Source organism: Bactrocera tryoni, unplaced genomic scaffold (assembly GCF_016617805.1).
Source record: "Bactrocera tryoni isolate S06 unplaced genomic scaffold, CSIRO_BtryS06_freeze2 scaffold_120, whole genome shotgun sequence".
NCBI classification, from domain to species: domain Eukaryota; kingdom Metazoa; phylum Arthropoda; class Insecta; order Diptera; family Tephritidae; genus Bactrocera; species Bactrocera tryoni.
This window is the reverse complement of record NW_024395835.1, coordinates 547,629-575,031: the sequence shown is the minus strand read 5'-3', so window position 1 is coordinate 575,031 and position 27,403 is coordinate 547,629. Positions and strand designations below refer to the sequence as shown.

Here is a 27,403-nt window from a genome sequence, read left to right as displayed (position 1 = left end):
AAATGAGCTTCGAACAAAGACCCAACAGTACATTTTGTTTTAAAATTGGTAAAACTTTTACCGAACCGTTTCAATTGATGAAACAAGTTTATGGCGATGATTGCCTATCCCGTATGCAGAGTGCTCGAGTGATTTTAACGTTTTCAAAGTGGTCGGAGGACATAAATGACGATAGGCCTATCAAAATCCGTGATCACCGGAAATTTCATCGAAACTGTGCGTTCATCAAAAATCAGCCGAAATCATCATTGAAATTCATAGAAATGGAATTGAACATCTCCAAAACATCGATGTATTGCATTTTGACCGAACATTCGGGTTTACGAAAGGTGTGTGCACGGTTTGTTCCGCATAAATTGACTGACGACCAAAAATTGCTCTCCTCGATCGACGCTTGTGACCGATTATTTGACCAAAAATCACATTTTAACCATTAACCACTTCCCGTATTCACCTGATATGGCACCGTGCGACTTCTTCCTTTTCGGAAAAATGCCTTTGCCCATGAAAGAAAAGCGTTATGCAGACGTAGAGGCCATATACAAGGCTTGCACCAGCATACTGGCGGCCATATTGGCCAACGAGCTAAATCACTCGTTCGACATGCTCTTGGACCGTGCAAAAATCTATATTGAAACAGAAGGAGACTATTTTAAAAAAATAAATTGATTTTGCCGAAAAAACCATTTGTTCTGTATTTTTTTTTAAGTCCTGTTTACTTTGGAACGCATCTCGTATATCTACAGACAGACGGACAGGCGTTGGACAAGGGTGTTACTCTGCGAGGCGTTGCTAATAAATGTAATTTTGATTACAAATTGGATATTAAAAAAAACTATCAAATCAAAAAAGTATATATCTTAATAAAAGACGTATCAACTAAATTAAGCATAATATTTCGACAACGAATGTTAAATTTTTACGCAACATTTTTATACTCTTGTTTCTACAGAGTATAACATTTTTGTTTACTTAACGGTTGTTTGTGTTACCTAAAACTAATCGAAGGAGGAGGATGGAGTCATGTGTAGAAGTGAGGAAAATTCCCTGATCGCCATTCACTTGGGAGTGGCTAGAAACGATTCTTTTACATATGACTCAAGCAGCTCCTCCAGCATCCTCTGGGTAGCCTAAGAACAGCCGTTTAAAGATGAGCTAAAGTGAGAAGGCAAAACATCCCATCCGCAGGGTTGTGCGCTGCCAATGAAAATTCACAATCAGCCTCGGATGAGAGACCGCCCTTTTGATGACGACCATGGCAAACGAAATGAGGACTACGATATTTGGGCATGCACCTGGAATGTCTGGCCCCTTAATTGGGAAGGTGACGCTGGTTGATGTCCTCGTGAAGGCTGATATCATCGCCGTCCAAGAAATGCGATGGACGGGACAAGGACAGAGACGAGTAGGTCCTTGTGGCATTTAATACAGTGGCCATATAAAAAAGCGCAAGTTTGGTGTGGGATTCGTGGTGGGAGAGAGACTCCGTCGCCGAGTACTATCATTCACTCCGGTGAGTGAAAGTCTAGCCACAATCCGCATCAAAGCGAGGTTCTCCAACATATCGCTGATTTGCGCCCACGCCCCGACGAAGGAGAAGGACGATGTGACCAAAGATGCCTTCTATGAGTGCTTGGAGCGCACTTATGAGAGCTGCTCCCGTCACAATGTCAAAATCGTGCTTGGCGACTTTAACGCCAGGGTGGGCAAAGAAGGTATATTTGGCACTACGGTCGGTAAATTCAGCTCCACCACGAAACGTCCCGAAATGGGTTGAGGCTGATCGACTTCGCCGGGGCCCGAAATATGGCCACCAACCAGATCGATCATGTTGTGATAGACGGAAGACACGTCTCTAGTGTTCTAGACGTTCGTACGCTCCGAGGCTCTAACATCGATTCAGACCACTATCTTGTTGCAGCCAAGATCCGCACCCGCCTCTGTGCAGCAAAAAACTTACGTCAACAAACACAAGGAAGGCTCGACGTCGAGAAGCTGTAATCACAACAGACAGCCGAGCGATTTTCTACTCGGCTTGCACTCCTACTCTCCGAGAGAACTCGTCAACAACTCGGAATAGGGGAACTGTGGGACGGCATTTCAAACTCCTTACGTACAGCTGCAACCGGAGAATGCAAAAAAACAGCTGGTAACGTTGCCTACCTCGCAACGTCACGACCGACCACAACACGTGCGGGATGGGATAGATACCGAGAGTTGAAGAGGGAAGCGAGACGCATTTGCAGACTGAAAACGAAATAGGCCAAAATGCGTGAGTATGAAGAGCTTGATAAGCTGGCCGACAGGGGTAATGCTCGAAAATTCTACGAAAAAATGCGGCGGCTTACAGAAGGTTTCAAGACCGGAGCATACTCTTGTAGAACCCCCAAAGGTGATCTAGTCACCGATGCCCAGAGCATACTTAAATTATGGAGGGAACACTTCTCCAGCCTGCTGAATGGCAGTGAACGTACAACACCAGGAGAAGGCGAACCCGATTCCCCAATCGATGACGATGGAGCAGACATTCCATTACCCGACCATGAAGAAGTTCGAATAGCAATTACCCGCCTGAAGAACAACAAAGCGGCGAGGGCCGATGGATTGCCGGCTGAGCTATTCAAACGCTGTCCTTTGCGCGTTGACCACGGCGAATATTGCATTCGATGGAACGATGAGCTGTACGAGATATACGACGACATTGACATAGTTCAGCGAATTAAAAGACAGCGGCTACGCTGGCTAGGTCATGTTGTCCGAATGGACGAAAAAACTCCAGCTCTGAAAGTATTCGACGCTGTACCCGCCGGGGGAAACAGAGGAAGAGGAAGACTTCCACTCCGTTGGAAGGACCAGGTGGAGAAGGACCTGGCTACGCTTGGAATATCCAATAGGCGCCACGTAGCGAAAAGAAGAAACGACTGGCGCGCTGTTGTTAACTCGGCTATAATCGCGTAAGCGGTGTCTACGCCAATAAAGAAGAGAGAAGAATCGAAATAAATATGGAGTTATATACATTAGGGTGATTCAAAAATATTTTTTTTTTGTTCAATTGGTACTCGCAAAAATAGGTTCCTAGACATTTTCATTTTTTCTTATTATCAGATAGAAAAATTTATATCTCGCTTCCAACTACTTGAAAAAATATCTTGTTAATTAGGTTTTGTAGGAAATTGAATGCTCTAAAATATGGTCCCTTATGATTTTTTTTTTTCATAACCCCAACCGTTTAAAAGATATTAACGGTTGAAATTTGACTATTTTTGGAAAAATTTTGTATTTCTTATGAATTTTATAACTCAATGAAAAAAAAATTATTATGAATAGATTTTTGGAGAGGCTTTCTTAGAGGTGTCTAGGAACCTATTTTTTCAGAGTACCAAACGAAAAATTTTTTTTTTTTTTTGATCCACCCTAATATGCATTGATGTTTGACGATGAATATCTCGTAAACGCTTAACTTAATCGAAATATCATCGTAGACCATTTTTATAGAGCAGTAAATTTCCTACAAAACTATGTGTTTCATCATTCATAATAATTTTTTTCATTGAGTTATAAAATTAATAAGAAATAAAGAATTTTTCCAAAAATAGTCAAATTTCAACCGTTAATATCTTTTAAACGGTTGGGTTTACGAAAAAATCATAAGAGACCATATTTTAGAGCATTCAATTTCCTACAAAACCTAATTAACAAGATATTTTTTCAAGTAGTTGGAAGCGAGATATAAATTTTTCTATCTGATAATAAGAAAAAATAGAAAACCGTTAGGCGGAGGACCTTACCGTTACAATTAAAAACTCATATTTGGAGGGGTTTTCTTAGAGGTGTCTAGGAACCTATTTTTGCGAGTACCAATTGAAAAAAAAAAAAAAAAAATTTTTTTGAATCACCCTAATATACATATATATATAAATGATCAAGATGGCAAGATGAGTTGGATGCCACTTATTACGCATGTTCCTTGGCCAAATCGGAAGGACGGTATTGCAGATAGGCTGCAAATTAAGATACAAACCTGTATTTTTAGAACAACGAACGAATGGCTTTCCAGTAATATGACCAAAATTTAAAAGGATAAATTTTGTAATACCTCTTGCGACAGTGTGAAAATAGGTGAAATCGGTTCATAACCCCGCCCAACCTCTATAATACAACTTTAACTTTCATCTGATTTTTTTCAATTTACAATATACAAACTTCAATCAATATATTGGGATAAACCTTTCCGAAATCATTGTCTTTACAAGTCTAAAAATCATCAAAATCGGACAGTATTTATTCAAGTCCCCATATGACAAAAATGTGGACCCCAGTGCCTATGACTGACTTTTTACCGAGAATGTCGGTCAATGTGTGAGATATACAATTTAAATTCGAAAATAATATTTTCTGATATTTGTTGTTGATTGTACTGAAACTCAGAGAGGATCTTTTTCTATTAGCAATTGTTTAAATTAGCTAAGTTTTTCTCTACATATACAAGCCACTCTAGCGGGAAAAAATTACGCACCCTAATCACACACCCATGGGACTTAAGCCTTATTTTCATTAAAACGGACTCCTGGTAGCATATTGGCATAGCCGAAAACCATTTGTGAACTGCGTGTGTAATGAGAAGCGTCTGTTTCGGAGTTGAAAAAAAATAAGCTGTGAAAAATGTGCGAAATGAGTTATACTCGTATGAGGATAGTTGCAAAATGTATTTTTCTGTGTAAATTTTAACCAAACCTGCTTGTGATATTTGTAATGATAAATAGTGCTATAAGATATGTGTATACAAATATTTTATGATACTTATATTTCTTCTTTACTTTTTTGTATTATAATTGAGCATGTGTGTTACCAAATGGTCACGTACGGCATTACATGGACATTTACATTGTCAATGGTTTAGTAATAAAAAAGTAAAAAAAAAACAAGTAAGGAAGGGCTAAGTTCGGGTGTCACCGAACATTTTATACTTTCGCATGATAAAGTGATAATCGAGATTTCATTATCCGTCATTTACATATTTTTCAAATACCGTATTTGTGTAAAGTTTTATTCCGCTATCATCACTGGTTCCTAATGTATGTATATATTATACAGAGAAGGCATCAGATGGAATTCAAAATAGCGTTATATTGGAAGAAGGCGTGGTTGTGAACCGATTTCACCCATATTTCGTACATGTCATCAGGGTGTTAAGAAAATATTATGTACCGAATTTCATTGTAATCGGTCAAGTAGTTCCTGAGATATGGTTTTTGGTCCATAAGTGGGCGACGCCACACCCATTTTCAATTTTTAAAAGCCTGGGTGCAGCTTCCTTCTGCCATTTCTTCAGTAAAATTTAGTGTTTCTGACGTTTTTTGTTAGTCGGTTAACGCACTTTTAGTGATTTTCAACATAACCTTTATATGGGAGGTGGGCGTGGTATTACCCGATTTCTTCCATTTTTGAACTGTATATGGAAATTCTTGAAGGAAACAACTCTATAGAGTTTGGTTGACATAGCTATAGTAGTTTCCGAGATATGTACAAAAAACTTAGTAGAGGGCGGGGCCATGCCCACTTTCCCAAAAAAATTACATCCAAATATGCCTTCCCTAATGCGATCCTTTGTGCCAAATTTCACTTTAATATCTTTATTTATGGCTTAGTTATGACACTTTATAGGTTTTCGGTTTCCGTCATTATGTGGGCGTGGCAGTGGGCCGATTTTGCCCATCTTCGAACTTAACCTTCTAATGGAGCCAAGAAAAACGCGTACCAAGTTTTATCATGATATCTCAATTTTTACTCAAGTTACAGCTTTCACGGACGGACGGACAGACAGTCATCCGGATTTCAACTCTACTAGTCACCCTGATCACTTTGATATATATAACCCTATATCTGACTCTTTTAGTTTTAGGACTTACAAACAACCGTTATGTGAACAAAACTATAATACTCTCCTTAGCAACTTTGTTGCGAGAGTATTAAAATTAATAAACAACAGAATATTACTGAAAATTTTGGCAATGAAATAGAATATATGAAGAGAATCAACTCAGAACTTAAAGCTGTAACGAAACAAACATGCGACAATCAATTACTAGAAAATGTAATTTATATTGAAACAAATGTAATTAGAATAAAAGGAATCATAATGACTAGCCAAAACAACTTGTTAAGTGAAGGTATTATTACAGATGAAGATATGTAATATTAGTAAAGTTTCCTCAATTTGGAAAAGAAATATACCAAACAATTCAGGTACAACCAATACCAAATGCAAGACAAATGGAAATTTGTATTAAATAAAACGAAATATTGTTGATAAAATAACTTATAAGAAAACGAAATTTAAGGAGGATTTACAACAATATGAAGATAATTGTATTGGCAGCATTTGGCGCACCTGCATAATCAACATAAACTGACAAGCGTTTCGTGGAATAGCTACAACAAAGACGCGAGCACTGATCATAGAATTAACTTATATTATATTTAAGATTAGCAATAAAGTAGAGAATTACTTTGGCATTCAAACCAACCAAATTTCTCTCATTATTAATTTTCAGTAGATTATAATAGTATTAATTGTATACCATAGCTACAGCAACACGGAACAGGATCTGTTGGTATGTATGTATATTATTTATTGTTAACACCGATTATTACCACGAAGATTGAAAGTATAGCTGTTTTATTGTGCATAGAATTTCACATTTTTTGTAGCTCTTTATTTAAACTTGCAGTTATTAGATCAATAACTGTATTTTCATATTTTAATTAACTAATGCATTATTTATGATAAATTTTATCGTTTCCAATTTAAGTTATTACATGGAAGTTTCAAGGCGTGTTCTGACCACATTCAACTAAATACAGACTTATACAAAAGTAAGTTCTAAAAAAATTTATTTCTAGAATTTGTTATCCTTATATGACTTAAAACCTGTTATAAGTGATTGTATCTCCCTTTATTTTGGAAAGGCTTACAAGTGTGTTTCACTGCCATTTACACAAGCAGGAGAGCTACATTTACAATTATTACTTCCCAATGGTTGGTTATCTTTGCGTTCATTGGCAATAGATACATTGTAATCAGTTGAGAGCTCATGTGGAGAGCTGCTGCTGTTGGAACTTGAGTTCACATTTTTTCTGCGAATTGCCTCCTCACTATTACTGCTGATAAGTCTTTCAGCTTCTTCTGACGTCACAACGCTGCCGCTACATACTACATTTCCCGTTGGTAGTATATTACTCTTACTACTACTACATCCACTATTACTGCTGAGTGCCATTCGTTGCATTTGGCGAATAACGGTCGCTGCATAATATGCTTGCTGAAATGAGTATGAGGAAATGGAAAAATTATTAAAATACAATCGAGAAATTTCACTAGATTCTACTTACTTTCCAACGCGACTTTGTTGCGAGAGTATAAAAATAACTTTTAACTTTTACACTTTATTGAAAGTCTGGAAAGTGATAGTGATGAAGAAATAGCAAAATATTTATTTAACCCCCAGAGAATAATGGCGATACACACGGTGATGATGATGCAGGAGGAATCCCAGATAATTTGTGCCTCGATCAGCTAAAGTCGAACTGCGAAATTGTATTTAGGAGTGAGCTTAAGTTGCGACAGTGATTTCGATGAAAGTGGAAATAATGATAATAATAAGGCTAACCTGATAAAGAAACAAATGCGATTTGCTCAGTTGAGACAACACCTTACCCAACGTACAGCTCATCAAATCTAAGGAAGGTAACACCCACACTTTCGGCTGTTGACATTGATTTAAGAAGACAAAATGTGGAAACTTCGACCGATAATAGATCACCTAAAAATAAATACCTTAAAAATTTCCATCCCACTCAAAATCTATCATATGATGAAAGTGTGATATCATATTTTGAAAAACACGGTTGTTAGCAGCTCATAAAAGGTAAGCCCATACGATTCGAGTATAAGGTTTGGTCCTTGTGTACATTTGAAGGATATTTGTTATATTTCGAAAGATATCAAGGCCTGAACCCACGAGCACGTAAACAATATGATAAATGTTTCGGAAAATGTGCAGCTCCTCTCATAAATATAATTGGCGATTTTTCCGAAAAAAATTAAAAATTTACCATTCTCATTTTATTTCGACAATTTGTTTACAAGCTTGCTACTACTGAGATATTTAAAAACTCGTGGTTATGTAGCGGGAAAATCGTGTACCGAAAGCTTGTACACTGATGAATAAAAAAAACCATTAAAAAAAACCGAGGGGGGTTGCACTGCAGGCAGAAGTGAAATCTTGAACTTATATTTTCATTGTGTTCTCTGTCTCACATACTCAAGAATATGAAGACATAAATATATGTATGCATGCCCATGATGATACTCCCAACCACAGCATTGTGATATTTTCATGCTTCAATTTTTGCTTTGAACCAGGCAATCGCAATGTATGCAAATATGTATACTTTTGCGTTTGCCGTCGGCATTTCTATATTGGCATGTAAACATAATTATGATATGAGTACAATTTTGTATGAATGCATGAATAGTAATATTTATAGCCAATTTGGACTTGCATATTTAATAATTTTATTGGATTTTTACATAATATACTATACTAATAAATATTTTTGTATTATGTTTCTTAGTAAAGAAATTGAATTTATCACAACAATATATAAATACATCCGAACAAATAATGCACAAGCTTACAAACATACATATGCGTACACATGTGAATATGTCACCAAGAAAAAATTGAAACATTGTTCTACAAAAACAATTGTCTCAAATAACAGAAGCATCACAAGCCAATATGGCAGCCAAATTGGCGAAGGACAAATGTAGTAAATTTTACAATAAAAACGATTTCATTCATAAACGCAGGCGCAAAATCCACAAGCGACCTCGCTTCTTTCATAAAAACAGACGCCGTAACATCTCCCCGAGCATGCCTTTGCCCACAAGCGTCTTTTCGCGACGATGGCAAATATTAAAAATCATAAATGGAACAACTTTCTGATGCTTCTTCACAGAAAGAAGTGAGAAAAGTGGCAACAACGCAGTTGTCGATTTATAATATTTATCTATTCTAAAATATTTTTCCGTGACTCGCAAAAATCTGCGTCAATATGTATTCACGCTCATACGCATGCATACATACATATTTACGCACGTTTGTAGGAAAAGCTGTTACAGCGGCATGGGAAGCGTTGACAATCGGCGGCCATTCGTTTATTTTTTTCGGCACAGCTTGGATTTTCTGTCATCACACAAGTGCTGAACACAATGAGCGCGACAGACTGCAAACGACATCTGTCAAATATTAGGATACACACGTTTTTAGGGACACAGTTATTGAGGCAGCTGCACAACTACATAACTGTGTCCATAAGAACGTGTGTATTTTAATATTTGACAGATGTCGCTTGCAGTCTGTCGCGCTCAATGTGTTCAGCACTTGACTCTTTGACAAAACGCCAGTTTTGTTTGACCGACAACGGAGATGTGTGCGACACTTGTTATTATGAATGTATGTACATATGTATATGGCTCCCGTTTGCTTTCGTAAACATACAGACAAATGTGCCAAAGAAATGATATATGTACATTAGGGTGTGCCATTTTGAGGCAACCTTTTTTTTCATCTGAAAAACAGGCTCAAAACTTTCGAAATGAGTAAAAAAAAGTCACTCAAAAGATGAGCTCTTAATATTAATACTAAGAGGTGCCTCTTTAAAATTTTCTGTTTTCCATATAAGTTACATGGAAAAAAAATCGTTTTTTTTTGTGGTGGTTATTCTGCGGAGGTTATTATATGTGCACGCGATGGTTGTCAGTTGGGATGGTAAACTCGATTCGGATTCTACTCGAGAATCGAGTTTTCTCGTAAAATAATCGATAATCGATAATAATAATCGAAAAATATCGCGCTTTTAGTAGTTTTTAGCAATACCATTATATGGGGACTGAGGGGGCCTATCTTCCGGTGTCCTCCAATTTCCCACTGTTGGAAAGTTTGGTTATTGTAGCTTTGGTGGTTAAGGAGATGTCTACATTAAACTCTGTAGAGGGCGGGCCACCGCAACTTTTTCAAAAATGTCCACCCACAGATGCCCCTTGCTACTGCAAACCTACCAAATTACAGTTTTATATCTTAATTTAGTGCTTAGTTATGGCGATTTGTGGGCGTGGCAGTGGTCAGATTACGCCCTTCTAAGAACTCGTAATTTTCTTTGTACTAAGGTACCCGCTTACCAAAGTTCATTCAAGCTGAACAAAACTATAATACTCTGTAGCTATAGGTTACAAGAGTATAACAATTAAACTAAATGCAAAAACAGACACCACTGAATGTGCAGTGAATTTTTATTGCGCAATTACTTTGAAAAAAGTGTGCAGTGAACGCTAATAAAGCTGACACCACGTTGTACATATATAGTATATATATGTAATATCTTTATATATAAAAATTACGTGTTTTTTTTTTTTTTTGTTTTTTTGAAGTGAAACTAAGCTGATGAACGCGTTACGAAAAGTGTGATCAGGCGAGGCGAACGGTAATTGGTGGGGGATATAGGCAAGCGTCAGCAGTGCGCGCGCACATTTTTCTTTCTTTCTCTTACAGCTGGGAAATGAAATATGTGTATACTTCAGTCAGTAGTTCGTTTGCGAGTTTACTAGCGTTACGCGAATGGTGATAGTTTGGTTATTTTATTGTAATTTACTGTAATTTCATTGCGTTTTGAACAATTTTATGAATTAATATTGTTCAATACATTCAATATTTTACGTGTGAGTGTGCTTATGACCGCACGACTGAAGTGAAACTTCTTTCGCTCTATCTATATGTATATATATGAATATGTGTGTGCAATATATATGTACATGTATGCACATATACATAGTATATTAATTTCCTACAAATATTTAAATTGATTTTATGTTTTCATTAGTAAATTAATATTTTTGCATAGATCTTTTATTTTTTTTCATTGTTTTATTCGTTATTTTCATTATTGGGTACATCAGTAATTAATGTGGTTGACAATAGGCTTATGATACGAGAAATACGATACATATATTTTAGAATTAAAATTAGACCGAAATCTAGAAAAAACTGCATCGATTGTTGGTCCATGTCTTGTAGTTGGCTCATTACGGTCATTATTCATTTGTAATTCTAATTTATCTCGTAGAAAGTTTATCAAGAGTTGTCCATCTTCGGATGAAATTGATATTGAAATCTCCTGCTAAGATTAGTGGCAACGTATGATAGTTTTCTCCTAGTTCTTCAGAACCTACTCGACCATAAATCATAAGTCTTCTGTATATAAACTTTATGATATTATTAACTGTGTTATTGGGCGAAATGTAGACAACTACCATTATGATGTTTGTTCCATCGTCCAAAACACAGTGAGCAGCACATATATCACCAATTGATGACTGAAAAATATCAACTTCACGAATATGTCGTAATAGAATGTCCATGTTCGAAGTTACTATATTCGAGGTATCATTAGCAATTTCAACTATTGCATCTGGTTCCTGTTGTTGCTTACATTGTTGTTTAAGCAGTGCTTTTCGTGCTCTGAATTCTCGACCACGTTCTGCAGAAGTTTTGGCGCTTTATTCAACCTATAATTCCATAATTTCAGTTGTGTAAATGTAGTAAATTATTATTAGAGTTATGAATGATCATAAAAGTAAAATCGAAATTAATGTACCTAACTTCAATCATTTGTCTCGGTTTTTGTACATGATCTATAGTGAGATTTCCACCATTAACCTCTATTTGATTATTGTCATGTTCAATCACGATGTCACCAATTATTTGTAATGGTAAACCTCTACAATTAATAAGTATTTTATAATTTAAATTGTAGAAACGTGAGGCTAAAATACGGAAGAGTAACAAGGAAAAAGCGAGAGAAAAAGAGAAAGTGAGGCAAGAAAAGGACAGAGAATCAAATGCGTCCCAATGTCGAGAGTAGAATGCCGCATATTAGTAGAGGGAGAAAATAGTCAAGGACAAAGCAACAATGCATATGACGCTACGACGCCAGTGACTGGTTTGAGATGCGTACTCACCTTCGTGATTCATTATCAATTGATTGGGTCTCACTAGGTTTAAAATCTTGTCTTGAATCTGTTATCACACACTTTTTATGCACAATTTCCGTACGTAATTTCTTCTTAGTTGGTGGTCCTAAAGCACCGCTTTGATACTCGGAGTCTGTGTCACTTTTCTCCATAATTTGTTATTATTTACCCGAAAATTCACATAACATAAACTTTAAAATAAATTTACAATTTTATTCACTTTAAACGTAAAATATTGAATGTATTTAACAATATTAATTCATAAAATTGTTCAAAACGCAATGAAATTACAGTAAATAACAATAAAATAACCAAACTATCACCATTCGCGTAACGCTAGTAAACTCGCAAACGAACTACTGACTGAAGTATACACATATTTCATTTCCCAGCTGTAAGAGAAAGAAAGAAAAATGTGCGCGCGCACTGCTGACGCTTGTCTACTAATTACCGTTCGCCTCGCCTGATCACACTTTTCGTAACGCGTTCATCAGCTTACTCCCCAAGCCAAGCGCGCGTAAAGAAGTTTCACTTCAAGTAAGTAGGGGGAAGCATCAAAAGTCGGAGTGCGGAACTTTAATCCGCTAAATCTATCTTACTCCCAACTCCAGACTCTCCCACGGAACCACCTGATTAAGTATTACTTCGTGGGAGTGATAAGACATTTAAGTCTCTTCTATGGCACGGACTGACGGACGCCTAATCTTCTCTAAGTGTCTCAGTTTTGTCATGATTGAGGCTGCCGCTCCGCTGACAGCTCTCCAGTTCTCAGTGGACTGACAAATGAGTGTCGTCAAATTTTCCACCGTAAAACTATGTACCACCGAGTGTAGTTTTAAGTTTTTCCCTTGCACTTATAAAGCGCGGGCAATAAGAAAACACGCTTAGAGTCTTCACAGTACTCTGAACACGACGAACAATTCGGACTAATGTCGCGCTGGAATCTATAGAGATAGCTTCTAAAGCATCCATGTCCACTTAATCTTTGGGTTAGGTGGAAATCCAGGTCCCCATGTCGTCTGTCGATCCATGAATGGACATCCGATATGAGTCTGTAGGTCCACCGTCCTTTGAGTAAGGTTTGCCAACGCTGCTGTCATATTGTTAAGCTTTTCACTCTCTCTCTTCTTTTGGCTCCTGTAGTTGGCTCTGATAATTTGTACACTCGCTCGTATTCGTCACCCTGGATGTCAATGGACATCATACTGGCTATTATTTCAGCAGCCTCGCTTGAAATTGTTCGGAAAGCACTGATAACTCTTAGTGCCGACAGCCTGTGCACTGTGTTTATTTGTCTGGCATGTGCTTTGATGCTCTAGCGCCTGGATCCATATTGGAGCCACATATAATAAAACCGATCTCATTACCTTTGCGAGTAAGAAACGCCGGCTGGAACGCTCGCAGCCTTTATTTGCCATCATTCTTGATAAGGCATTCAGGACTTTGTTCGCTTTACCTGCAGTGTATTCGAGGTGGTCCTTAAGTTTGAGCCTTGAGTCTACTATTACTCCCAAATATTTTAGGTGTGGCTGTGAATGAATCTCGCACTCCCCTATGGTGAGAAATATACTTTCCTCCACTTTTCTTGTACTTATGAGCAAGACTTCAGTGGTTTGCTCCGCCAGTTCTAAACTCATTGAGGAGAACCATTGGCGCAGACCTTTTATGCACTCGTTGCATTTTCTCCGGAGGTCATCGAGGTGTTTAGCAACTGCTACCACAATAAGGTCGTCTACATATGCAACTAATTTAATAGCTTTCGGTTGGTGTCTCCTTAGTACCCCATCATACATTATGTTCCATAAAAGGGGGCCAAGTACCGAGCCTTGCGGTACTCCACTCGAGATAGAGTAACTCTTGGTGCCTTCATCTGTATCGAATAAAAGTCGCCTGTGTTCAAAATAACTTATAACAATTTCCATAAGGTATTGAGGAGCGCGCATTTCATACAGAGGCTTGATTATGTTTGCCCACTTTGGTGAGTTGAAGGCATTCTTCACATCCAGGGTGATCAGCCAGGGTGTACCGCCTTTCCATCGTTTGCCATTTACTGCGCATTTCGCGGTGTCAACGACATCATGTAATGCGTCAATGGGGACTCTTTTTCAGAAAGCCGTATTGTCTTTCTGATAATCCGCCGGCTTTCTAGATTACTAACTCCAAGCGATTTCTTACTATGCTTTCATATACTTTGCCAATAGTGTCAAGCATGCACAGAGATCGGTATGATGAAGGTTCCTCTAGAGGCTTTTTTGGTTTAGGGAGCAGAACCAAACGCTGGACTTTCCGTGGGCTATTTGCCATTTGCTGCTTTTAATTTTATGGCCAACATTTTTTCTTCACTAACTAGCAGTGGTGGTTCAACGACTTCAGTTCGGGGCTTAGCATAAGAAATAGTGTGATGTTTTGGAAACAAAGTTTCGACGATATTTCTCATAAAGGATTTGGGTTGTTGTGTCTTTTTTTTTTGAATATAGACATACAGATTTTGTATGCTGTTCCCCAGGGGTCTTCGTTTGGGTCCTCACAGAGTTTTTCAAAAGACTTCTTTTTACTGCGGCCAATGGCTGATTTTAGAAGCTTCTTCTGACTTTTGAATATTTGTCTGAGACTGCTTTCATTTTCTTCCCGTTGATTACGTTGTAGGCGGCGTCTCGCTGAATGGCAGAGCTTTCTAAGTCCAGCTATTTCTTCATTCCACCAATACGCTGTCGTCTGGTTGTTGTGGTGTACTGTCCTACGCATGGTTGCGTCGCATGCTGTGAACAATTCTTTTCGCACTGAGGATACCAAGTACATGGCGTCTTCGCCTTGTATATTTGCTGAACTCCAGACCATCTCAAAGAGTTCGGCATCAAAATCGTTTTTTTTCCAGGTTCGTTTTTGGCATGTACTCCTGCTGCGGCGTTCCGTTCCTCCGGCATAAGAGACTTCAGCAATGATAGCCATGTGGTCACCATATGTAAATATGTCCTTCACCGCCCACTTAATGCGCCTGCTAAGAGCGTCGTTGGCAAACATGCGGTCGATTATAGAGCCTTTGTTTCCCTTTTGAAAAGTATTTTGCGTTCCGCTATTCAAGATCGTAAGATTCGTTTGGCCGAGGAATTCAAGTATCAGACGCCCACGATGGTTTATGCGCCTACTACCCCAAGCGGTCGACAACGCATTGAAGTCGCCTGCGATTATAATTGGTGATTTGCCTCTGGTTGGTTAAGGCGACATCAATGTTTTTTTCAAATACTGCATGTTTTAGTAGCTCTTGTGCTGCTGCGCAATGATTTAAGTTTAATTGTATTATCCTCATTTCCCTAATGATTTCGCCATCTCAAGATATTTGGGGCACGTAGTACTCAAGGCTGAGTGTGCTCCTTTGCAAAGCATGCAGCTTGGAGCGTTAGTACATGACTTCGCTACATGTCCACCGGCTCCACAACGTGTACATAGAGACGACATGTCCACGGGGTTGGAACATTTGTGCGCCATGTACCCCAGATGGAAACAACTGAAGCAACGGGGAATAGGGGAGTATTCCTGGAGGCAACATACAGACCACCCGATCATTATTTTGCCTACCTTGAGCGCAGTCTTGGCGTCCTGGGTGCGCAGGCATAAGACAGCTATTTGAGTACCGCTTCGGATCTTTCGCATATTCTTAACATTTATTTTCCCCAGATTTTCTATTCCACACTCTTTTTGTAAAGTTTCGCAAATTTCTTCTGGAGAAGTTATTTCATCCAAATCCTTGCACATATTCATGACGTTGTGGCTTTTGGGGTGTATCACGGCCATTTCACCGACCACTCCTTCTAGGGCACTATGGAACGCTTCGGCTCTCTTATCCGCTTGGTTTTTCAGCTTTAATAGCAGGTCTCCTTTCAACGTTTTTCTTATGTACGTGACGCTTGAGCCCAATTCCTCTAAGCCACTGTCACCGGATTTTCCGGAGAATATCCGCGTATCCTATCCTTCTTCGTAAGTATGATGTCGTCTGGCCTCGATCGTCCACCCAAGCTTCGCCTGCGCTGAGTTTAGTGGGAGGTAAAAAGCCTATTGTCTAACGCATTTTTTTCGGGGTATTTACCTCCTTAGCCATTGGGGAAACCTGGGATGCTTTCCCTACCATAATCCTTTTGTGTAGGTTTCCGCCTTTCATAGCGCCACTATGTTGCTTACTAGGTCGCGCATTGCCTGGTTTATGTGCCTTTGGCCAGCCATCATGTTCTCGAGTTCTTTTATTTTACTACCCAACTGGTTAAAGTTTTGGGTAGTTTCGCTACTTAATATTATTTCCGAGAGTTTGCCACCTTCAGTTATGTGGTTGGCATTTTCGCATGCTCTTTTTGATCCAGCAGCGGTTGATATCTCAGTTTTTCCGTTAGGAGGCTTTCTCATAATTTTTGAGTTCCTTCTAAATGGATTCTGAGAGTTGCATCCACTACTGTTCTCAGAGGCCATACCTCAATGAGAAAATAGTTGGAAGCTACTGACAATAAGTATGTTCAGTCACTGCCCCTAAAACCTTGCTTATATTTTTTGTAGTTGGCAATGCCAAAATCAAAGGGAAAACGGAAAAGGAGAAACAAAAGGAGAACAGCTGAGTGATCAAAACAAAACGGCAATGCAAAAATATTAGCACACGTTTTGTTAGGATTGCTGTTTTCAGGGGAAAAATAATATGTTTTCAACAAAATAAACGCGGGTAAGTGCTAATGGATTTTTTGTTAAAAACTGCAAATTGTACTTATCTTTTCTTATAACTATAGTTTCCGTTTGGATCGTTAAAGTTTCCAAAAGCCGAAGGAAAAGGATCAACTATAATTGTTGTTAAACCTGGATGTTTCGAAAATTCCCCAGGACGGCACAAAAACTCAACCACCTCATTTGAATTCACAAACTTGCGTATTTAAGAAATTACGTGTCTAGTTGTTTGTCCGCGATGGACCTCTAAACTACTGAACCGATTTTATCAAAATTTCACTCACTGTGTCCAGTTCGAACCAACTTAGAAGATAGGATAGTAAAGGAATTTATAAATAAAAAATACAGTGAAAGCTGTATTAAATGGACGCTCTATTAAGCGCACATCTCCATTTAGCATACACATTGGCCTGTCCGAAAATAGACATTGAGAAAGCCTTTAACCTGTTATTTTATCCAATGTAATTTATTTGTATGAACATATTCAAAATTAAATCTCAAGGACAATCCCTTGTATTCTTATACCGACAAAAACTTTTTCGCTTTTATTCGTAAATGAAATTTTCACTGTATTGAATAGTTCTTACATGAATAATAATATCGGGTGATTTTTTAAGAGCTTGATAACTTTTTTTTTAAAAAAAACGCATAAAATTTGCAAAATCTTATCGGTTCTTTATTTGAAACGTTAGATTGGTTCATGACATTTACTTTTTGAAGATAATTTCATTTAAATGTTGACCGCGGCTGCGTCTTAGGTGGTCCATTCGGAAAGTCCAATTTTGGGCAACTTTTTCGAGCATTTCGGCCGGAATAGCCCGAATTTCTTCGGAAATGTTGTCTTCCAAAGCTGGAATAGTTGCTGGCTTATTTCTGTAGACTTTAGACTTGACGTAGCCCCACAAAAAAATAGTCTAAAGGCGTTAAATCGCATGATCTTGGTGGCCAACTTACGGGTCCATTTCTTGAGATGGTGTTCTCCGAAGTTCTCCCTCAAAATGGCCATGAGGAATTTCTTTAATAAAAGATAAATCTTGAAGAGGTGCTTTTAGACGGATTGGTGCAGTTAAACCAAAAGCTTAACGTAGAATCTTATAATAAATGCGCATATACTTGCTTCTTGAAATTCTCTTCATAGTCCATAGTTTGAACTGTTTCAATCGTAGATCTTTCAGCAATATATTACCCTTAGACTATCCGCATGATGGAGTGGGACCTGGTACACGAAATTTTATGCCGTTATTTGCTCCTTGACATATAGACGTCAATTCCAATGATTCCCTATAGTCATCCTCTAACAATTTTCTTTTTCATCTCTTGCTTACAAAAATTTAAAAAAGTATCTACGTACATCATTCAGCAACGTAACGTAAACGTAATTTTAATTAATTGTTTTGTAGCAAGTCTTTAAAAAGTGTTTTTATCAATATTTTCCACAATTCTCTTGAAACCGTTGAAACAATTGGACGTCTTTACTTGTATTTACGGGAAAATAACACTCGAAAACTCTTCTCAGCAATATTTCATATACATACATATATGATGCCGACAAAGGTAGATACAAAGCTTTCGCTCAAGTTTTTTTTTTCTAACAACGTTGCAGCTCCTTTTAGCCACGCCCGTGTTGAAATTCGATGTCGTATCAAAACAACTTAGACCTGTATGATCCTTCAAGTCCCAATCAATATCCAGTTCGTACAGCGTATCAAGCTATTTACAGACCCGTTGCAGCATATAGTTTTGGAGCCTATTAAATGTTCATAATTCCTGTGGTAACAACAATAGCAGTCGTTCCTTTCTCGACCTGTTATTTTTTTCGGAAGAGTTTTCCATCCCAAATGCAAAGAATTATACAGTATCTATTTAAAAAAATGTACCATTCAAAATTTGTTCATTCAAGTGCAATATAGATCGTAATGTATATTTTTAATGTATATATATTTATACATATAGTATGATGATCAGTTTATTGCATGTGTATGCAATGTTGCCAATGTTCCGCAAAATTTCCAGTAAGTATTCGGTTTTTTTTTTGTTGTTAGCGCTTAAGTTGCTGTAGTCGTGTTGTTGTTATTGGTGAACATTTGTTTGATGAAAGCATTTAATTACATGCTGTTTTTGCAGTTAAGCTGCTCCACCGCTCAACTGCAGTTGCCCTCCAAAATTTACCGTTAGCTTGCGACCACGTATGCAGAGCCGTCTCTCTGGGCGTTGGTGTGCGGTAGAGTTCCTTGTACGCTCATGTTCGCACATATTTTTAAACAACACTGTGTTGTTGAAATTTCTTCCTTTTCATTTTGTTGCGTTCCATTTTCTGACTTTTGAAGCTGTTGTTTTTGTTTTATCTTGTGTCGGTTACATAACGTGGTGACCGTTGTTCACCCACTTAATTTCTTTATTATATTTTAAACACTTTCTGCTCTCCCATCCTTCTGTATCGTTTACCCTCTGCTTTCGTTTACGTGGTAAGGTAAACAGTGGGTGTTTGTTGGTTTTGTGTGGTGAAAAGTAATTAAAAGGTCATAGTTACTCAAAATGCCAGGCATTGACATAACAGCATATTTCAGGGGCTGCTTGAGTGCATGTGTGCGCAAAGAAAGCTTGCAAATGCTCATGTGACATACATACGAGTACATACATATATTCGTAAAGTGTTCACTAGGGTGGTTTTTCAAAATAAATTTTCAAGTTTTGGAAGTGCTCACTTCTAGAAATGTGCCATTTAGTGTAGAAATACAATTGTGACAGTTTCAGCTCAATCGGATTTTGCCTTCCCGTGCCGTAAAGGCCTTGAAGTTTGATAAAATTGCCATTTTTCGCGAAAAGCGTTATTTTTCGAGTTTAACTTATGACTGATTCCACCTATTACATTAAATTTATTATCAAATGAAAAGTAATTTTGTTGAAATTAAAGTCTATTTTAATACATTTTCTTTAGAAATGCATGGTTTGGAAGATATTTAGCATTTAATGGACCAAGTTCGTGTCAAATGCCTTAGTATAGTTCTTCGCAGTAACACTCGAGATTCTCCACAATTTTTGAAGCTATCCTTACCTTAACCATAAACAATGCATACACTGAAGTCCTTTATTTTATTATAATAGAAAAAGCTAGAAATTAGTAAAATCTTTTAGTTATATATTGTATTTTCAGTTTTCGTACATTAATTGGTACAATATTTAACAAAAAGATAAGACGATGGGAACAAATCTATTTAAAAAATAAATATATAGAAAAGAAAATTCATACTAAAAACAAAAATTATCAATTTATTTATATATTATTATTTCCAATATCATTCATCAGATGAGGGTAGAGAAAGGGTACTTTTGGAAGTATCAGGGTAAAGCCGACGACAATCCGCTACCGCCTGAAGCAGGAATTGTTTTTGCTCCTCATCTTTTGTAAGAATACTATTGAAGTCTTGAATTAACTTAACCCCTCTCTCTGCCGTGTCGTTTACTAGCTTCATACTCCTAACAAAATTTTGAAGTTTCAAAAAGTCTTTATTTTCGGACCATTTCTTGGGGTCCTCTGTCAAAAAATCAGCAAATGGCTTTTATTGAACTGAACTCCTCTTCGGACATAGAAAACTGTTCTCTAAAAATGAACATTTTCAGAGAGTAAATGGCTTTTGATATTCTGCGTTTTCTTAAAGAACTTCTACTAAGTGCAAAATCCTCGACATTACAGCCCAGACTTTCAGCTGTTGCGAAAATTATTCGCACAGCATTTCTATCAGAAAATTTGCACCTATCTAGCAAAATTGATAATTTTTCCGTCATTACTTCTTTATAACCACGACTGTATTTCCTTTTTTACTCGCTGTCTCCGCTTTGCTGGCTTTTTCATCATCGTTAAATACTTCGTCCGAGGTGATTTCTTCCACTTCTGATTCAGAAGACAATGAGATGTCTCGTACATTTTTTGTTGCAATGAAAAAGGAAAGGAACGAATAAAGGCTATGGCTTCTAAGAGCCAGCATTTTATTACCTATTTAAATATGGGTTTGAGTATCTAATTTTTAAGTAAAATTGGGCAACTATACTATAAACTTACCACCGCTTACTGGTGAAATCTGTCGCCATCGCCGCTCTTCTGCTTTTGCTTTTCTTGCTTCTCTACTTTGTTCAGCTTGAGCTGTTTTCACATCGATACCTTCCATATGGCCTGGACGTCCTTTCATTCTCTGATATGTCAAAAATTTAATATGTTCCTGATTAGACATTTTTGAAATGGCATCTTCCACTGCTACATCAAAAAGATCGGACAGTTTGGATGTGAATGCAAGATTTTTTTCCTCTTGACGTTTTGTCTTGATTCTTGAACACTTCTGAAGTGCCCTCCATTCGTTATATAATTTTTCGACTTTGCGAACAGCATTTTTTTGTAATTGATAAGGTATTCTAGCTTTCTCCCAGAACACAAAAACTTCCGTCAGAGTGAGTTTTGCAGCATCACTAAAAGGTAATCCAACTTCACGAATGTTGTAAAACAATGACTTTAACACTTGATGATTAGATGGCAGTTTACTCCCGATTATTTGTTGAGATGAATACCCAATTAAATAAATTAGGGTTTTAGATTGAATACGAACATTAGATGAGGTAGTAGCCATTTGAATTTAATTATATAACTATGTATGTAATATCTTGCACTTTCTAATATCGAACTGTTCACTTAGCACAACAAACTTTAAAATAACATTTCTCTTAAAGCGTCAAAATCAAATAGGGGATTCCTCACTTTTTACTTACTACCAGAATACATAGCGGTAAATATGAGCAACAAGTCAGCCACGAGATGCCAGAAATATACAATACCAAATAATACTAGAGATGCCAGCTTATTGGAGAAAAAATATGTATAGTGAGGTTGAAATGTGAAAAAGTAGTAAAGTAGAGGTTAATAAAAGTTATTCTGATCTTTTGTTGTTGTCGCTTTATTTTAGTAAAAGTATAGGATATACTAAAGTAAAGTTGCATAGAATGAAAAGTTAAGAAATTTGACGGCCCAATTATGTCACTGTCTTCGGCCAAGGCAAAACTCACCAAAATGTCGAAAAATACTCAAAAACAAGTAATGAAGGGCTGTCTTCGGCCATGCCGAAGCCTTCATACCTTTCATGAATATATAAAATTCTAATTTAAAATACCGCATTGTTATCGTAAAATGTATTACATTTTAAAACACTACTTATTTTCTCATAGGAGTGTCAAAATGCACGTTCCTAGCTTCTTTAGTACCTGTAGTATCTGAAAAATCAAGGTTATATCAGGTTATGGTCCGATCTGGCCGGTTCCGTCAAATGTCTAATAGAATATAGAAATACATCTGATTACCAAGTTTCATTCGGATATCTCAAAAACTGAGGGACTAGTTTGCGTTCAAACAGACAGACGGACATGGCTAAATCGAATCTCCTACTGCTCCTGATCATTTTAGTATACTTGGGTATGGGTCTATCTCTTCTTCTTCTTATACTTACAAACATCGGACCAAAGTTAATATACCATTTCATTTTCATGAAAGGTATAAAAATACTTAAGCGAGCCTTAAATCCGAAAAATATTATGTATGAGTGTCACCAAAAAGGCTATAACACGACCTTGGTCCATTAAATGTTAAATATCTTCCAAACCATACATTTCTAAAGAAAATGTATTATAATAGACTTTAATTTCAATAAAATTAGCTTTCATTTGATAATAAATTTATTGTAATAGGTGGAATCAGTCGTAAGTTAAACTCGAAAAATAACGCTTTTCCGCGAAAAATGGCCGTGGCGCCAATTGGAGATTCCAAGCGAAGCCAGGCCGTTCTCTACCTCGTCCTTTCAACAGAGTGGAGCGGAGCTTCCCTCGGCGTGTACTGCATCGAATACTTTCAGAGCTGGAGGGTTTTCGTCCAGTTGGACGACATGATCTAGTCATTACTGCCGTAAATTTGCACTAGTTTACCAGATAATGAAACTAAGGGAGGCAATCCGGTTAAATTTTATTTTCTTAATTTGGGTTACATACTTTACTTTATAAGGCATGTATTTTGCACTGTCTACATTTTTAACTTACAAATGTACCAACTTACAGTTGTCAACACTAATAACATATTTTTTTAAATAGCATATTTCTGTATTTTCATTTGCTTTTCTGAATGTTTTTTTAATGATTTTTGTAATTAACTTGGTATTTCAATAATTGCATTTTTTTAAGTCTTAGTATTTTTCCATCTGACATACATGTTCAATTTGCTTGGAAGTGCTTCATGCGCGAACAGCTTTTTCGGATTCGGCTCATTTAGAAACACACTTACAGATTACTGATCTCTGCTTTCGGGCGCATATGCGTAAATTCTCATTTCATCATATCTCACAATTTCATGGAAGTGTTTCAAGCATAGTTACCGTATTTTTTTAACATTTCTCCGGACCAATCGACACGAGCTATTTTTTGCGCGATCGACAAATTATGTGGGATACAACGGGAAAAGTTTTTTTTTTTACAGTCAAATGTTCATAAAATATTGAATGAATGCTGGTTGCACGAATGCCTTTAGTTACCTCTATCACAAAATAGGTCACATACGATCTGGCAATATTAGTATGTAGACAGCATCAATAGCTTCCGGACGAACAACTGATTTTGGACAACCTTAACGAAATTCGGCTTAGAGTGATCACTGACCGTTTATGGAGCTACATCGACAAATTCTTATTTAAGTTTAAGGTTGCACTGTTGCTGAGTTAATCCACATCGAAAATTGTAAAAAATAAACGCTCGAAAATGTTCGCGGTTTAATAATATTTTTTGGCCAAGATGCACTTTTCAAGTTACTGTAAGCGACACAAATATCACTCATGTGTCAAAAACTTCTGAGTATGTATGTGTAACATCAAAAATGTCAAACTTTACGATAAAGCTGTGAGTTGCCATATTGCAACACCAGGGTTGAAACTCCCGTAATATAAAAGGCAACCAGGGGACGATATGAATCGATTTTGCTACATCCATCTGACTGTAGATATAGCTGCTCTACAAGTAGTCAAAAAAGTTGTTTCGTATTTCTAATCAAATTCTACTTATTTTTTTTAAATACTTGTATTTATAATGAACTTTAATGAACTAAATATGAAACTTGGTATGTGGGTTCCTTAGTACAAAAAAAATCGGGTTCGTAGATGGCCGTAATCGGACCACTTCCACGCCTACTAATCGCCATTAACCGAAAACATAAAAAGTGCCATAACTAAGCACTAAATTAAGATACAGAGGTTCACAGTAGCAAGGGACATCTGTGGAAATGTTTTTTTGGAACAGAGCGTGGCCCCTCCCTCTAACAAGTTTAATATATGTACATATCTCCTAAACTACTTAAGCTACAATAACCAAATTTGTAGATCCCAAATTTTATAACTTCTACCGACAGTGTGAAAATGGATGAAATCAGAGGATAACCCCGCTCATTCCCCATATAACGGTACTGTTAAAAACTAATAAAAGCGTGATAAATCAATAACAAAACACGCCAAAGACATTAAATTTTATCACCGAGATGGTATGACAGAGCTTTATTAGAACCGGTGTGAAAATTGATCACTGTCCAATTTTTAGTGAAACCCCATATATTGGGACCCGTCGAACCGATTTCGACAAAATTTGGTACGAAGCTTTTTTTTGATATTCTTATTTTAAATTGTAAAAGGGGACGAAATCTGATAACAACAACGCCTACTTCTTATATAACACAATTTTAGATTGCACTTGATTCGTTCGAGATAAAACGTTGCACGAAAAATGTCTTTAGTATATGCCACCTTATGACCAAAAATTGTTTAAATCAAAGAAAAACTGTTCAAGCCCCTAGGTACCGAGTATTTCGACCCCGGTACCTATAGCTGACTTATGATCGAAAATGTGGGTTAATGTGTGATATATGTATATAACCAAAATTAAGGGATCATCTTTCTGTTATAACGGTATGTCTGTATGTCAAAAATGGGCTGAATCAGACAAATACTTCCATTAACCCCCATATGTTTAATATAAAGATTTTTGAAATTCGGGGTAACTTGTACTGCATATACGGCCAATATGTGAGTTATCTCAATGAAAATAAGAGAGCGTGCTTTATTTATAATAGTGTATCTCTGTGCTGCAAATAGATTAATTTAATCGAAAACTTGGCCTAGCCCCTATATAACTTATTTCAGGATTTTCGAACATCCGGCTGACTTTACTCTACAAGTATATGATTGGCTTTACACTTTATATTATAGTATTTTCCTGGTTTTGATTCTTGCAAGTTGCATGAGTATAAAATGTTCGGTTGCACCCGAACTTAGCTTACTTATAATATTTTTTGACTCCAAAAAATTATGGCGCCCATTTTCAAGTAATTGAAAGAAAAATCGTAATCTACTTCTTTTCTACTATTTTTATTATTTTCTTTTTATTCAAAATGAGTAATATTTTTTTTTTGTCTAGCATTGCCATTTCATTTTAACTATTTCCACTTAGTACAAAACCAATTTTTCTTGATTAGAAAACCGTAAAATAATAAATACACACATACACATAAAAGTGCAGTTGGCTTGAAAGACAACTTTTCAAAGTTGTTTGCGCAAACGTTCACGATATTACCGTGCGTTTGCCCAATTCGATTATAACGCAAGTGCGCAGTATATTAAAAAAGAAATGTGCTGTCGTGGGACACCAGTTCCTTCCAGAACTTCCTTCGGATAATGTAGAATCGAAACAATTTGCAAATAAAATTGTGCTTAATTTTATTTTATGTAGGTTGTCCTGATTTTTCTCTCAAATTTCGCTGATTAGTTTTTATTTAAGTACAGATAAGTATTAAGAAAATTTGGTATTTTAAGAAATAATGAATTACGTAAAATAAAAAAATAATTCAAATTATATCTAAATAAAAAACTAAAATAGCACAAAAATATATCTCTTTATTTTTGTTTGACACCATAAAATTACATAGGAAAAATTTAAATAATTGCAAATTACAAAAAAAGTTTATTATTAATATTATTATTATAAGTAATACTTATTAATCAGTTTCGTCATTGAATTCTATTGCTGAAATTATTGGCTTGTGGTAACTAAAGTATGACACATATGTTTGTGATTCTATTTTATGCAAATAGCTCGAAAAAACAGCATCAATAGTATTACCGTATCTCGTTGTCGATTCTTTGGGATTGTTATTTATAAGTAATTTAAATTTTTCTAAAAGAAATGTTCTTAGTGGTTCTGATTTTACATAAGCCATCAGTTACATCGATGTTAGTGGTAATAAGGTAACACATAGAATCAACAAAAGTAATTTGATACGGTAACCCACCAACTTCATTGAGATTCTTTTTATGCAGTTTCTGACGACAATTAGTCTCTTGTTCACGACTTTTTGGACCAGTGATCACATCGTCAGCTGTCGAAATTATTTTTTCTTCAAATACAAAAAACGAACTCCATGAGGACACAATCTTTCTTTGGTAAAAAATCTGGATTCAATAATTTGAAATTCATCCTCATCCAATGGATCTCCGTTGCCTATCTTAGTTAGAATATTCGAAAATTGAACATTAGTCTGTCTCACTACTTCAGCCAGTTGATAAAACTTTAATGTTCCCCACAAATAAGGTCCAAAAATATTTGTTTTAACTGGCTTATATATGGCTGTTGCCCTTACTGGTGGTGCTTGTCGTAAATCCCCAATTAAAATCACATCTATGCCACCAAAGTCAGCTTTACCTCTTCCAGTAATCTGTTTTAAACGCATGTCAATTTTGCCTAATAGCTCTGCACTAATCATGCTTATTTCATCGATGATTAATACTTTAACATATCTAAAAAGTGATCTGTACAAATGTAATGTTTCAAATGATAAAATGATAATTTTGTATTGTACCTTTCTCGTTTACTTTCAATTTTCTTAATTTTTTGGCGTTCCCTATATGCCTTTTGAAATTTTGCATTCGTATTTGGTGGTTTTGCCGTTCTGAAAATGATTGAAAAATATAAAAAAATAAATAGAAAAATATAATTATTAATAATAAATTAATAATAACACATATATATACTTACGTATTTAATTGTTTTGTACTAAATAATTTTCCACTATCATCATCACTTATCTGTTCACCTTCCATTGTCACTATATTTATTTATAATTCATAAATGGTACTTTTTTACTATTTAAAATTCTCACGAGTGAAATATCCCTACAAGAATTGAATGATAGAAACTAACACAATAGCAATTTTCTCACTAACACAAATGCAAAGACTTCAGAAATTATTGTATACCTATCCCACAAGTAAGAAAGAGACGATTGAGATTATTTTCTTTCGGGCTATGATTACACGTGCAAAACTGAAATAGCTGATATACACACAGTGTAGAGTCAGAGAAACTAAAAACATATGTTCTCTGGACATATACTGTATGTATATATATCAGCCGTTATTTATTCTTATTAAACGCGAAAATATAGTGGAAGAAGAAGAAAAAAAGCGCAAACAAGTGTAAACAAGTGCAAGCAATTGCTTAAGTGAAATAAAATTTTTAAATTTAAAAATTTCGAAGAGGAATCTA

General features: G+C 36.4%; 1 protein-coding gene and 2 long non-coding RNA genes across 5 annotated transcripts; 1 reads left to right on the top strand and 2 right to left on the bottom strand.

The window, feature by feature from the left end:
- Window positions 1-6,937: 6,937 nt before the first annotated feature.
- LOC120780018 lies at window positions 6,938-7,941 on the bottom strand. Its single transcript, XR_005705788.1, has 3 exons — window positions 7,671-7,941; window positions 7,393-7,587; window positions 6,938-7,322 (listed from the first exon to the last, which is right to left on the bottom strand). It is a non-coding gene; the product is annotated as an uncharacterized LOC120780018 (long non-coding RNA).
- Window positions 7,942-11,013: 3,072 nt separating this feature from the next.
- LOC120780017 lies at window positions 11,014-12,295 on the bottom strand. 3 transcript variants are annotated; one of them, XR_005705786.1, is made up of 3 exons: window positions 12,083-12,295; window positions 11,375-11,841; window positions 11,014-11,315 (listed from the first exon to the last, which is right to left on the bottom strand). XR_005705786.1 is itself a non-coding variant. In XM_040112302.1 (2 exons), the coding sequence occupies exons 1-2, from the start codon at window positions 12,244-12,246 to the stop codon at window positions 11,646-11,648; spliced, it is 360 nt and encodes a 119-aa protein (XP_039968236.1). In that variant the 5' UTR covers window positions 12,247-12,295; the 3' UTR covers window positions 11,373-11,645. The 3 variants fall into 3 exon arrangements, 1 of the variants encoding a protein (XP_039968236.1); XR_005705787.1 differs by having other exon boundaries at window positions 11,014-11,312; XM_040112302.1 differs by lacking the exon at window positions 11,014-11,315 and having other exon boundaries at window positions 11,373-11,841.
- A 117-nt stretch (window positions 12,296-12,412) lies between these two features.
- On the top strand, window positions 12,413-17,080 carry LOC120780019. Its single transcript, XR_005705789.1, has 3 exons — window positions 12,413-12,631; window positions 16,637-16,796; window positions 16,861-17,080. It is a non-coding gene; the product is annotated as an uncharacterized LOC120780019 (long non-coding RNA).
- Window positions 17,081-27,403: the final 10,323 nt, after the last annotated feature.

What these genes read in the sequence shown, in the direction of transcription:
- LOC120780017 (XM_040112302.1), bottom strand. Translation starts at nt 12,246, where the DNA reads ATGGAGAAAAGTGACACAGACTCCGAGTATCAAAGCGGTGCTTTAGGA. An exon ending in ATTGATAATGAATCACGAAG is followed by an intron (nt 11,842 to 12,082) that starts GTGAGTACGCAT and finishes TATTAATTGTAG; the next exon opens with AGGTTTACCATTACAAATAA.